General features: G+C 37.5%; 2 protein-coding genes and 1 non-coding gene across 4 annotated transcripts in view; 2 read left to right on the top strand and 1 right to left on the bottom strand.

The window, feature by feature from the left end:
* Positions 1-3047, bottom strand: part of LOC112015714 (tRNAse Z TRZ4, mitochondrial) — a 5616-nt gene extending 2569 nt beyond the window's left edge. Inside the window, exons 1-2 of one of the 2 annotated variants that reach the window (XM_065767494.1) lie at positions 2543-3047; positions 1502-1591 (exon numbers count right to left, since the gene is read on the bottom strand). In XM_065767494.1, coding sequence (XP_065623566.1) covers positions 1502-1591; positions 2543-2929 — 477 coding nt within the window. In that variant the 5' untranslated portion in view covers positions 2930-3047. The remainder of the gene's footprint in view (positions 1-1501; positions 1592-2542) is intronic. The other variant, XM_065767495.1, reaches the window with a different exon arrangement.
* A 1071-nt stretch (positions 3048-4118) lies between these two features.
* TRNAN-GUU (transfer RNA asparagine (anticodon GUU)) lies at positions 4119-4192 on the top strand. Its single transcript has one exon. It is a non-coding gene; the product is annotated as a tRNA-Asn (tRNA).
* A 247-nt stretch (positions 4193-4439) lies between these two features.
* Positions 4440-13313, top strand: LOC112015741 (photosynthetic NDH subunit of subcomplex B 3, chloroplastic). The gene is made up of 6 exons (XM_024048177.2): positions 4440-4792; positions 4899-5009; positions 5153-5209; positions 6401-6463; positions 12844-12906; positions 13037-13313. Exons 1-6 carry the CDS (start codon positions 4580-4582, stop codon positions 13148-13150), a joined length of 621 nt encoding a protein of 206 aa, XP_023903945.1. The 5' UTR covers positions 4440-4579; the 3' UTR covers positions 13151-13313.
* The last annotated feature ends 1104 nt before the right edge of the window (positions 13314-14417 follow it).

Raw genomic sequence — 14417 nt, 5'->3', positions numbered from 1 at the left:
CCCCAAAAAAAAAAAAGGAAAAAGAAGAAGCAAATTATTGAAAGAAAATATGTAAGCCAATTTCATAATAATTGAGAATTTATTGTTATGAACCAACATGTACAGCCTCTACAGCATCATCTACAATATCATCAGACTCATCAACTATCATCTCATTTTTAAAAAGCAGTTTTAAGTATGGAAGAACCTTTGGTAGTACTGGCAAATCTGCCATATTAACACTCATCATGTCAAACGCAATGCAAGTCTTATGCATGTGTGTCTCATCAAATATCGGAATTTTTGGATATCTCTGGCTGAAGTGGGTAAGGATAATGCGGTATGCCCCAGCAGAGTCCCCAACTTCTATTGCTTCCATTGTTGTGCTATGGTTTCTTGCAATAGCCTCATCCACCATGCCATCCTCAAAAGTAGCCTGCAACATTGACAAGGACAATTAGTCAATTACAGTCAATAACAGTAATTTTACCTTGAACATGCTGATTAATAATTCAACACCTACAAGAAAAGTCAAAACAAGCATGAGAAAGTTACACGTTCATCTGATTTGCCACTGAACAGTGTATAAACGACTTCATCTATAATGGAAGTATAATTATACCATGCTTCAAAATGCACCTTGTCTGGGATTTTTTTAATAAGTAAAATGTACCATATATGGGAATTTGATTTAGAATTTATACCTGATTGGACTGTGTCTGCTTGGCAACAGTTTTTTCTTTTAATTTTTTAGCTTAATTGCTTATGTATAGCCTTTTAAAGTATCACTTCTTCTGGGTACAACTATAACTTACTTTCAGAAAATAAGCAAATAAGCTTTTAGCAAAAAAGTTACATCCAACCGCACTGAAATAACTTAATTTTAATCCTTTTCATCAATACATTGCCACTGAACATCTTGGAGCAGACCCATAAAAAATAGTATTAAAAAAAAAAAAAAAAAAAAAAGGAAAAGGAGAGATAAGGAGGGGAGGGGGGAAGAGAGAGAGAAACAAAGCATCTTCTCAGGACCTTTCAAAAAATTATAATCTTAAATATCATTAAATTTTATTCAATATTATTCTTATTTTATTTATGAAGCTTCAACATATCTTTTATTTTTTATAATTCGATAGTTTCAACAAGAGGGGAGAGGGGATTTAAAACTTGATTCTCCTAGTAGTTATGTCACTGAAGCATAAGATAGGCAAAAAGGGAAGAAAATTGCTCATACTATCCAGGAAAGCTCAAGAAACTGGGGGGGTGGGGGGGAACTATGCCTTAAATTAGGTATGAGCATCAAATTAAGTTCAGTTTCATTTCTAAATTTTGATTAAAAAATAAAAATTCAGTTTCAATAAACACTCGACAATGACAAACCAGTATTTTAGAATCCACGTGTTCATCTTGGATTAGGCATTAACCATTTATAGTTCATATCAAAACAGAAAATTCAGTTCCCAATACCAAAAGAGAGACATAAAATATTGAGTTGACAAGGAAAATGTCACCACAGGCTTACCTCTCCAGCATTGAAAATAAATCTTTGCTTGTCAAAGAAAAGCAAGACTGAAGGTGATGTATCCTGAGTATCCATTCCTGTCCCCAATATCTGTAATAAATAGACAAAGGCACCAATATTAGTCCAATGAGACAACTCAATTTTTCACATATATATGTCATCATTGAACAATCACTTTCTAAACATGCTAGTACTAATTAAACCCACAAAAATATAGATATGAAAATTTCTCAACTACTGCTTGCTCAAACACAAAAAATCAGTTCATAGAAGTATGGTTGACAAAATGTTATTATCCAAATGAGCTAGTATTTTAAATTCCTAAATACCTTTTGCTCATGCTTGGTTGCATGGCCATAAGATCAAAGGTCCCTTGGAAAACCAGGAAAGGTTCCAGAACTAAGTTGCTTCTCATACTAATTAACCAGGAAATAAATATTACTATCTATTATTCATAAGTTACACATGCACCGATTGGTCTACAACCCACCATCTCACCTTCTACCTGGCACGTAGGGAGGAGATGCTAGTTGAGCTAGAGTTCATTGGCAGAAATAAATATTAAATTAAAACCACATTCCCACAAAAATAGGATTCCAAGTTTCTGACTTTAAACCTATACTTCTTCAAATTACAGAGGACTAAAATTATAAACTCAGACCAGAATCTGTCAATTAAGCACATTATCCGCTCAAAAAAAAAACCCCAAGAAATACATTTGACAGAGCTCTTTCTCTCTTTTTCACATTACTTAACACCAATAACTAAATCTAGGAACACAAATTAGCATCAGAATCAACAAAAGCTTATCCAAATAAATACCAGAACTAACTAAAGTGAAAATAAAATAGAGCAAATTTTCAACCATTCTAAACAAACCCAATTTGCAAAAACCACTATCAGACAAAAGCCAGAAAAATCCAATGACCAATTCAATCAGTATCATTCCACTCCATCACATCACAAAAACTAAAACAAACCCATTTCATAAAACCACATAACAAAGAAAACCCAGAAGGCCAAAACCCCAAAAAACAGTACCTGCACATAAGAAATGGTATTGACAGGGTTGAGCTTGCGCACTTTCAACTGCAAGTTCTTGTGGGGTTTATCACTCCTGTCTCTACCTTCAGCCCTTCTCTTATTGAACCCAACAGGAGGCTGAGGCTCAGTTGTTGTTTCCATTGGAGCCACTTTTTTTTGGTCTCTGTTGCTCAGAGTGCTGGTGTTTCTGCGAGCAAGATTGGGTTTGAGGTGATGAGGAGGAGGAATGTTACGGTGTCGTTTAGAGGAGGCGAGAATGGTGAAGAGAGAAGAAGAATGGTTGATGGGTTTAAGGTAGGAGAGAGAAGAGGGTTTAAAGGGAGAAAGAAGTGGGAAGAGGAGGCGGAGATTGAGGTTGAGGCTTGAGACTTGGGGCAATGGCATTGTGTTTGTGTTTCAATTCATTTGCTACTTTTATTTGTAATCCTTTGCAAAGGGTTTTAGTTTTAGATAAAACCCTCTCTCGTTTTGGACCTTATTGTGTCCCGTTGAAGGTTGGTGGTATGGCACTCCAAACTCAAGGAACTTAACAGCTAATGGTCCTACAAGGCCATACCTTTATCCTTTACAATTTTTTTTTTCATAAATAAAAAAAAAGGTTTATAGATGTGGTTACTACCGAACTTACTTAAACTCGAAGTTGATAATAAGTGAGATCTAGGGGTGTACATGGGTTGGGTTAGATGGATGGAAAGTAATATTTTTAACCCTCCTGCCAATGGCAGGTTGGAAAATTTTCAATCTACCGCCAACCCACCAATATATAAATTCAGCAGGTTAGTAAAAATATAATGGTTTCAATTTGATAGGTTGAGCAGGTTGACAAATTCAATTCATAAATGAAATTATTTCAATTAAATTGGATAATTTTTTTGCTTTCTTAAATAAGGAAAAAAAAGAAGGGAAAATTGCAATTTTTATTAAAAATAAATGCAAATACTGCATTATTTTTTATTAGAATGACTAAAATTTTTTATCATATTGAAAAGAAAAACATTTCAAAACCTGAAATTAGACATGTACATAGAATAAGAATAATAACAAAATCTTAGAAAGAATAGCTAGAGTTTAATAAGGAAGAGAAATGTAAAAATGAAAAAATAATAAGAAAGAGCAAGAAATGAGGGAAATAAAGTGGGTGAACATGACAAAGTACGTGCGCGCGCGCGCGTGTGCATGCGCGCGGGGGCAAGTTAGGTTTTGGTGGGTTAGAAATATCTCAACCCGATCTGCTCACTTAATGGACCCGCATGAGTTGGGTCAGGTGAGTTGGCGAATCAAGCAATTTTTTCGCATAGCTCTAGTGGCGTCACTTGAGTAATAATGAGACTTGTTATTACTCAAAACCATAACTTTGAACTTTGTAAGATGATAGACGCAAGGAGTTACTAAGAAGGGTAAAAAAAAAAAAAAAAAGAGTTACCTTAAATTTCCCATTATTTAAATCATTGGGAGGTATCATTAGGCTAAACACAAGGTCAAAACTCAAACGACGGTTATTTTTCTTATACATTTAAGTAAAAAATAAAACAAATTTTTTATATTAAACTTACTTTTTTGTGAACACCAACAAGCTGGAGTAGCTCAGTTGGTTAGAGCGTGTGGCTGTTAACCACAAGGTCGAAGGTTCAAGCCCTTCCTCTAGCGCTCTCTTCCATTTTGCTTTCCTAATGTTCCATCTGGGCCTGAGTCTCTCCGATTAGCTTTCGGGCCTCTTTTGCTTTCCTAATATTCCATATGGGCCTGAGTCTCACTGATTACCTTTTGGGCCTCAAAATTTTACAGTGTGTGCTGGATTTTGTACTTAAAAGAGTTATGAGGTTTTAAGCTCACTACAAACTTATAAAATTTACTATTATTGTATTCCATTTTTGGCCCATTCTCTAACCCATGCTCATAGCCTTAGCACCTACATTAGAAAAGATAAGATCAAAAACAAAGAACCACCACACACCATGATGAAAACCCCATGCAAATATCCAGCTCACTTTCACAAACTATCCAAGCATAGAATCCCTATTACCTTATCAAAAAATGGGTACCCTACAACTGAGTTCATATGCTTTATCTTCTTTCTCAACCTCTTTAAACTTCAACTACATTACCAACTCTCATAAAACACTCAAAACCTCTAAGCACCCCAGATTCTCTAGAGGGAAAATCAGAGCTGTTGGCACAATCCCTGAAAATGAATCCCAATCCACAGACCCAGAGGAGCCACCTTTTGTGGCTTTAGCTTTTGTTAGTGTAAGTTGAAATATTATATATCTACAATTTTACATATCATAGCTAGCTTGTAAATAAATAGTGGCAATTTAATTGATAATAATTTCTGTTTTATGTTTTTTTTTAGTCTGTGTTACTACCAGATGGAACACCTGATGTACATTTTCGAAAAGCATGTGGTGGACAGAAACTTAGGAACATAATGTTGGATTCAAATATTGAGTTGTATGGACCATATGTAAGTTTTTTAACTTGTACAGTAATTCATATGATTTATAAGTTGATTTTATTGATAAGCTTTGTGTGTGTGTGTGTGTGTGTGTGTGTGTGTGTGTATATATTCATTATATTGATGTTCATTAATTACGTATTGGTTATCAGGGTAGACCTCTGCTAAATTGTGCTGGAGGTGGAACCTGTGCGACGTGTATGGTGGAGGTGGCCTTACTATCTTGAAACTAATTAATTAAAAGGGAAAAAGCATGCTCAACAATTTTTCTTTCTTTTTTTATATTTTTATATTTTTTAAATCTTAAACTTAAAGCTTCTGCCTTCTGGTTCATGATTTTTTTTTTTTTTTTTTTAATTTTAACCATACACCATTAATCATTAGTGTATTTGGTTTATCAATAGATATTCTAGATCAAAAGTAGGATTTTAATTGGAAGTGGCTGTCCATTTTGCTTATGCTGTTTAATAAATTTTTTTTTTTTTAAGTAGAAGCTTAAACTTATGGTTGAAATACAATTTTTATCCTTGAAATTTGGTTAAAATTTGATCATGATCTTTGAAAGATTTCAATTTTATTCTTGAAAAAAAATTGAAAGATATCAATTTTATCAGTCTCATGACCTGATTGCTGATGCTTGTTCTGTTTGTCTTGGTCTCCTATTCAATTTCGATTATGGAGGACTAAATATACCAAGGCAAAACAAACATTTTTTATTTTTTATTTTTATATGAAAATACCCAAAACCCCATGTGGGCTCTTCTAAAATATGGAATTTCTTTGAGATTTTTTTTTTTTTTTTTAGAAAATTTTCTTTCTTGGAGATTTTGAGTGTAACACTTAGCCCTTGTGGTATTGTTTTATGTATATGTAAACTTTTAATTAACACTTAACTCATGTGATTTCTCCTAAAATACAAAATTTCTTTGAATTTTTGAGTATCACACTTAGGATCCCTTGTGGTATTGTTTTATGTATATGTAAACTGTTATTTAACATTTAAACCGTTGGGATTTTTGAATGTAACACACAACCTTATAATAGTATTATTTTACATGAAAATGCAACTCTTAATTATAGTTGAATTAGTACCTCCCCATGCACAAAGTGCTTGGCGGTCTAGAGAAAAGAAATTTCAAACTACGGAGTTTGCAGTACGTTGTATTTATCTCTCAAAAAAAAAATTGAGATATATGTCATCACATGAGTAAGTCATCATTTATTTTGGTTTACTCATTAAAGTTAAAACCCATAAAGAGTTAAGGGATTGCGGATTTTTATATAAACCACAAGGGGTTTTGTATACCTTTCCCTTTATCTTTCAAACATAAATAAAACATACTTTGCAGACAAAAAAACCTGTAGTATCTATTCTATATAATTTTCTCATGTGTTGTTAGATTGTTCAAGGGAAGGAGCTTCTAACCCCTCGCACGGACAAAGAGAAGGAAAAACTAAAGAAGGTATATGCTAGTAAAAGCAAATTCTTAATTTTATTTAGTGGGCATAATGTTATTCAATTTCAAGTACACGCTAATCCAATCAAAATCACTCAGGATTACATTTTCCTTGTGTATTATTAGAAAATCTCAATTAATTGCTATTTTTATTTAATTAATTACACCGCCTATGTTTTAGACTAAATAGTTGAATAACTGAATAAGATAATCTATGTACACCATTGACGTGATGATCATTTTAAATGTACAAGTTCATGTGAGGATGAAAGGCAAAAGCTAGAGTTAATAAAAAATAAAAATAAAAAATAAAAAGAAAAAAACATTAAACTCATCATTTACAATGTTGGTATTAAAGTACTCATCATAATAGCAGGGTTTTCTCTCTAGGTTTTCTCTAGAAACCCTAGGGGTGAAAAGGGGGGCTAGTATTAGCATAAGGGTTGCCGTAAGGCAAAATTTCTCTCTATGCAAACAGTAGAAACAATCTTTCTCAAAACGTAACATGGAGGAGATTACAGATAGATGTTCTAGGTTAAAGCTATCGGTGAAAGAAGATGTGGAAGTCGCAATCCATGCTCCATTGACAGAGGATGGACCTGTCCTCATTGGGAAGTTCTGTACTAAACGCAGAATCAACATGGAGTCTGTGGTTAGAGTTTTGAGATCGGTTTGGAGAGCGGAACACGGTTTTGAGGCCAGCGACTTGGGTGAGAATAAGGTAATGTTCCTTTTCCAATCGAAGGACGATATGGAGAGAGTACTATTGCTCAGTTCGTGGTCTTTCGACAAATATTTACTGCTCCTCCATAAGCTGGTGCGTGGTGAGGCGGTAAAGGATATCAAGTTCGATAGATCACCATTTTGGATCCAAATACACGGACTGCCCACAATGTGTCAAACTAAGGAAGTGGGAAAGAGTATTGGTGCAACCTTGGGGGAGGTGGAGAAGGTGGACGCCAACGAAAAAGGATTTTGTTTGGGGAGTTATTTGCGCATAAGGGTTAGTCTGGATGTCTCCATACCGCTATGTCGAGGCCATAAGGTGCAACTAGGTGAATACGGATTAAAATGGGTGGATTTCAAATACGAGAGGCTCCCAATATTTTGTTATTTATGCGGAAAGATCGATCATGATGAACGGGACTGTTTGTTGTGGATACGAAGCAAAGACACACTAAGGCCTGAAGAGAAACAATTTGGGCCATGGTTGCGTGCGTCGCAGGACAAAAACCAGAAGCCACAGCTAGTTATGACTGGCAAAAATGGTGGAAATCGTATCGGGGAAGGTGGTAGAGGAGATATTGAACGTAATTTGGATGGAGGGGCTGTCTCAGCACCGGCACCGGTGAGTGGCTACGGCAAGCATCACGATGAAACGGAGAGGATGGCGGACTCAAGGGCTGACGTGGAAAGGGTGCCCGATAAATCAGCGCATGTCCATATCAAAAATCTGGATTTTACACATAATTTGAAATTTGATCAACAGATTCAGGAAATTGATGACGCCATTAATGGCAATGTATCTGCCATGATCTCAGTAACAAGTCTGGAAGCACGTGGTGGAAGGGAGATTAATGCGCAAGAGTTGGATATGACCACGTTGGGGATGAAAGAAAGTTACCATGCAAGTGGGCCACAAGGTATAGCCCATGTACAATCCTTCAAAGATAGGCCTCAGGACACTTTCATTAAGCCCATGCAAGAACAGAATAATGAGTTGGGCTTGGTTCAATCTGGGATAGTTTTTAGCTTGGGGCCGTCCTCTACAAAGCAGCAAAAGACTTAGGGTATTAAGAAGACCAGAGGTGGTAACGAAAGGAAAAATAAAGAAAACAGAGTGGGACCTGGAGAGGATAAAAAGCCAGACAGGGAGGAAACACAACACCAGAGAGATATGACCAACGTAGCTTCAACCATGGAGTATGAGATGATGGATATGGGTATAAAAAGAAGAGCAAGAACACCACTGGCTGAATTAGAAAACAAGGAAGACAATGGGAAGTGGGTTAAAGTGGATGGTGAAATACAGAAGCTTGGCAAACTACTAGCACAGCACTTGGGATTGGCGGAGGCTGCTCCGCAGCCCCGCCGGACACAATGAGTGCCATCAGTTGGAACTGTAGGGGGCTTGGGAACCCCCTAACAGTTAATGCACTCCAAAAGGTAGTGTTGGAGAAAGATCCCACCTTAGTCTTTCTAATGGAAACTAAGTTTGATGTTACGGAAATGGATGGAATTAAGCGGAAAATAGAACGGCAGCAAGGATTGGTGGTTCTGAGTATAAGACGGGCAGGAGGCTTGGCCCTATTGTGGAAGAATCCATTGCAGGTAGATATCTTGTCATACTCCCCAGGGCATATTGGCGCAATAGTGTCTGAAGAACAGGGGATGAAACAATGGCGATTTACCAGGTTTTATGGCCATCCGGAGACAAGGAAAAGAGGGGAGTCGTGGACATTGTTGGAGAGTCTTAGTCGTCGGAGTAATTTACCTTGGGTATGCATGGGAGATTTCAATGAAATAATGCATGCCAAGGAAAAGGTTGGTGGCGGGGTTAGGCCGGAAGGGCAGATGCGATGTTTTCGTGAGGTGATCAATAGATGCAGATTGAGAGACTTGGGATATGTGGGTTTGGATTACACATGGAGTAGACGATTAGGAAGTCGAGGATGGGTGCGGGAAAGACTAGATAGAGCTTTGGTATCTACAGATTGGGTAGATGCTTTTCCATTAGTGAAGTTGCACCATTTATCCAACTCAGTATCTGACCATAGCATTCTAGTGCTCAAGGAAACTAGCCTTCCAAGGCAGAAACGGAGACAATCAAAATTGTTCCGCTTTGAATCTATGTGGCTGGAAGACGAGAGATGTAAAAATGTGGTGGAGGAGGCATGGGAAAGAGGGCAAACTAGCCACTCACAATGGCCATTAGAAGCTCGTCTAGAGGAGTGTCAAATGTCTTTAAGGTCGTGGAATATACACTCTTTTGGCCACGTGGGAAAGCAAGTTGCTGATTTACAAAGAAAGATTCAAATGCTTGAAACTATGAAGACCACTGATACAGATTTGGATGCAATTCATGCAACAAAAGTGGAGCTAAATAGATGGCTTGGCATTGAGGAGAAAATGTGGCACCAAAGAAGTAGAAATAATTGGTTGAGGGCAGGGGATAAAAACACCACTTTCTTCCACTCTAAGGCCTCAATTTGGTATCAACGAAATACTATTAGCAAAATTATGGATGCAAATACCATATGGTTGGAGGATGTAGATCAGATTGGGCAGACTTTTGTGAGCTATTTTGAGGAGCTATTCTTTACTTCAAGGCCGAAGGTGGAGCAAGAAATGATTGATGCAGTCCAATCCAAGGTCACTGAAAGAATGAACACTACTCTCACACAAGACTTTCGTGCTATGGAGGTGGAGAAGGCACTAAAGCAAATGCACCCCTTAACGGCCCCTGGACCAGACGGTATGCCACCTTTATTCTATCATCATTTTTGGCCTATTGTTAAATCCATTGTTATAAACACTGTTCTTAATTTTCTAAACTATGGTGAGTCCCCTCCTAAATTCCATGATACCCACATTGTGCTTATTCTAAAAACCAAGAACCCGAAAAAAGTGAGTGATTATAGACCGATTTCTTTATGTAATGTGGCTTACAAAATTGCTTCAAAAGTTGTGGCAAACAGGATGAAATTGGTGTTGCAGGAAATCATAAGTGAGAACCAAAGCGCTTTTGTGGCAGAGCATCTCATCACCGACAATGTCTTGGTGGCACATGAGATAATGAACCATATTAGCAAAAAGAAGAAGGGTAAATGTGGCGAGATGGCCATAAAATTGGACATGAGTAAGGCGTACGATCGGGTTGAGTGGGAATGTTTGAGACAAATTATGAAGAAGCTTGGCTTCCATGAGAAATGGGTTAACACCGTGATGAGATGTGTTTCTTCGGTGAAATATGCAGTAAGGATCAATGGGCAACCATATGGCTGTATCCAACCAACCCGAGGGTTGAGACAAGGTGACCCATTGTCGCCCTATCTCTTCCTCCTGTGTGCTGAGGGCTTGTCTACCTTGCTGAACAATGCAGCTCAAAGAACTGCCATTAAAGGGGTGGCTGCTTCAACTAATGGACCTACAATATCCCATTTATTTTTCGCCGATGACAACTTGATATTTGGAAGAGCAACAGTAAGTGAAGCCACATAAATTCAAAGAATTCTCAAGATTTATGAAACATCCTCTGGCCAACAGTTAAACTGTCACAAAACTTCTTTGTATTTCAGCCCAAACACTGACAATGGAATAAAGGAGAGGGTGAAGACTATGTTCGGTGCACAAGTTATTAAACCTCATGAAGCCTATCTAGGTCTGCCGTCACTGGTGGGAAGGTCTAAGAACAATACCTTTGCACAGCTTAAACAGAGAGTGGCTAACAAAGTGTCAGGATGGAAGGAAAAATTACTAATGCCTGCTGGGAAGGAAATTCTGATTAAGTCTGTAGCTCAAGCTGTGCCTTCATACACCATGAGTTGTTTTTTGCTGCCCAAGAATCTCTGTGAAGAGCTGACTAGTGTGATCAGAAAATTCTGGTGGAGACAGACAAGGAATGAGAAGAAAATCGCATGGTTAAACTGGGATACGATGTGTTTGCCTAAAGACAGGGGAGGTCTTGGCTTTCGAGACTTAAGAAGCTTTAATTTGGCTCTCCTGGCCAAACAGGGTTGGCGACTGCTAACCAATTCCAACTCCTTGTTTAGTCGAGTTTACAAAGCGAAATACTTCCCACACTGTAGCTTTACTGAGGCGACTTTGGGCCGGAGTCCATCATATGCCTGGAGGAGCTTAATGGCAGCACAAAGCATAGTTCAAAGAGGTATGAGATGGCAAGTAGGGAATGGTAACAAGATTAGAGTCTGGCACGATAAATGGATCCCCAGACCATGCACGTACAAGGTGATTTCAAAGGAAAAGCCAAACTCCACTAATACTCTGGTTTGTGAGTTCATAAACAGAGTAACAGGTGAATGGAATATTGACAAGCTGAATAGTTGGTTTTTACCCGAAGACAGAGATGCTATTCTGGGTATCCCTCTGAGTTCAAGCAACACTCAAGATAGACTGATTTGGGCTGAAAATAAGAATGGGAAGTTCACTGTCAAAAGTGCGTACGCACTAGCGCTGGAAGAGAAGGCACGCGCTACTGTAGCTGATTGCTCGGACGAGACAACCAGGAGGAAAATTTGGAAGTCCATATGGCTCTTGAAGATACCACAGAAAATAAAACACTTTGCATGGAAGGCAAGTCGTGGTATTTTAGCCACGAAATCCAACTTAGCGAAGAGGAAAATTACATCAAATGGAACATGTGAGCTTTGCGGACAAAATGAGGAAACGGTCTGCCATTTACTGTGGAGCTGTGACCATGCCAAAGAAGTGTGGAACAATAGCAAGTTTGCATTGCCGTTTGAAATCTCGATGCATTGGGACTTCTTGGACGTGGTTGCGAACCTACAAAGGTGTGACCACCTTCGGCCTGGGCAAATGGAACAATTTATTACGGTATGCTGGGGTACAATATGCTGGGGTATATGGAAAAATAGAAATGAGCTGCGAATGGGAGGAAAAGGAAAGGCAAGTAGAACGGTTCTCAGGAATGCCTTACATCTGGTGGAAGAGTTTCGGTCTGCAAATGAAGCAAAAATAGAGCACCAAGCTGAACCCGTGCCTTTGGTCACTTGGCAACCACCACGTCAAGGATATTATAAAGTAAACATTGATGGTGCGGTTTTCTCGGACAGAAAGCAAGCAGGAGCCGGAGTATTAATCAGGGACGGCGCCGGGGAAGTGGTTGCTGCCTTAAGCAAGAAGTTGAAGTGGCCGTTGGGTGCCGTAGAAGCTGAAGCAAAAGCCTTGGAAGCTGGGATCGCGTTCGCTAAGGACGTTGGTATCAGAGATGCTGAGTTTGAAAGTGACTCTTTGCTAGTTTGCAACGCCTTACAAGGACTAGGATCGCCACCTGCTTCAGTCACTGTGCTCGCTGGAATAATGGAACAGGTCTCGCACTTTAGGCGGTGGAAGTTCACTCATACTAAAAGGCAGGGAAACGTCCCTGCTCACTTACTCGCTCAACACGCTAGAAACGTTGAGGACTATATTGCATGGCTAGAGGAATGCCCTGGCCTGATAAAGCATGCCTGTATGCATGACAAAATGTAACTTGTCCTTTTGCTTTAATAAAGTCAAGTATTTCCCATCAAAAAAAAAAAAAAAAGTACTAATCATAATATGCCATCTTATCAGTTGTGAAAAATTTATTTTCCTGAGGCTATTGTAGTTGTGACCTAACATATATGTTCTGGGGTATGTTTCAGAAACCAAAAAATTGGAGACTTGCTTGTCAACTTACAGTGGGTAAAAAAGATTCTACAGGCCTGGTTTGTGATATTTCTCTTTCATTTCTTATGTTTCAGCAAACTAGAAATTTTTTTTCTTTGGGTTATTAAGTAATCATATTCTATTTTAGTATAGGTTGGATTAAATTGTTTCTTTTTTCCTCTGATGCAGCTTGTTGTCCAACAACTGCCTGAATGGAAAGGACATGAATGGAATTATGAAACAATATCGCCTGAAGAATATGCTTCAGAATTAGGGTTAGAATTTGGGTCAGAGTCTTCCTAACACAGTTTTGCTAATTAATGTACATTTCAAAGAAAGTTCTAAAAACCAATATAACATTATGAGGAAATGATGTAAAAATATTGCCTTAAAGGCATTCAAAGACACTTCTTGTATTGTAATTAAGTCTAAAATCCAATTTCATTATGGGAAATTCTCTTATAAATTTTCATACTAGTAAGATTTGTAGTTCAATTAGTTGATACTTTTTTGTATTTTCAAATGAGAAATTTAGAGTTCAAATTTTCTCTCTCCCAATTATCAAATTATCAATCTGTGACTTCTACCAACTGAAGCCTTTATGTTTGGGTAAAGTCCAATTGAATTGGTTTTCCTATCACGCTAGGCCTCATGGCCGTTTCCATCTTTTCTTTTTTGGGTTACTTATGTTTATTTACAATTTTACATTTATTTCAGAGCTTATATGAGCAGCTATAGTGTTATAAAAAAAAAAAAATTTAAAAAGTAATATTTACTTTTAATGGATGTTTTAGGATGTACGAGAAATCGTCATTGCCATCTTAAGGGTTTGAGAATTGAGAGATATCTTCAAATTGGGATAAAGAAAGTTCTAGATATTCTTGTCCAAGAACCCTAGTGACCACAAAAGCTCTCTAGAAATCGCCACTTTCTTTACAATTTAAAGGGGAAAAAAAAACCCCTACAATTTAATCACAAATTTTTTTTTTACAACTCTCATACCTAGGGATGAGTCTATACACCCAACCAAACCAACCCTACCGCCCAACTTAGTTCGATTCAAATGGTTCTTGGTAGTGTTGCTCATGTTAGTTGGTTGAATAGGCAGTCGGTTTGGCAATGAGTATATTGAAAGATAATTTTTTTATTTTTTATTTTTTTGAGGAACAGATAGAAATATTATGTTCACAAAATTTTCACAACAAATTTTAAGTGGCAGGTTATTATTGCTGTTATTGGCAGGGAAAAAGTAATTTTAATTGTGGGTTCAAATTATTGCTGTTATTGGTAGACAAAAAAATAATTTTAATCGTGGGTTCAAATTAGAACAAATAACAATTTGATGAAATGCTACTTGCTCAATTACCAAAAAAACATAAGCCTTCAATATTTTTCATGTGGTTTGCAATCATTGGTCCTTGAGATATATGTTCCTCGTTGTGTTAACAAATGTCCTTTCTTCTTCTTCTTCTTCTTCTCCAAAAAAAAAAGTCTAATCTGTTTCAAAAAAAAATTTTGACCTTCTTTTATTTTTAATTTCCCTATTTTCTCTTTATCTCCCTCCTCTAAT

This window comes from Quercus suber, unplaced genomic scaffold (assembly GCF_002906115.3).
Source record: "Quercus suber isolate HL8 unplaced genomic scaffold, Cork oak 2.0 scaffold_815, whole genome shotgun sequence".
Taxonomy (NCBI): Eukaryota; Viridiplantae; Streptophyta; class Magnoliopsida; order Fagales; family Fagaceae; genus Quercus; species Quercus suber.
This window is presented reverse-complemented; position numbering and strand designations above follow the sequence as displayed.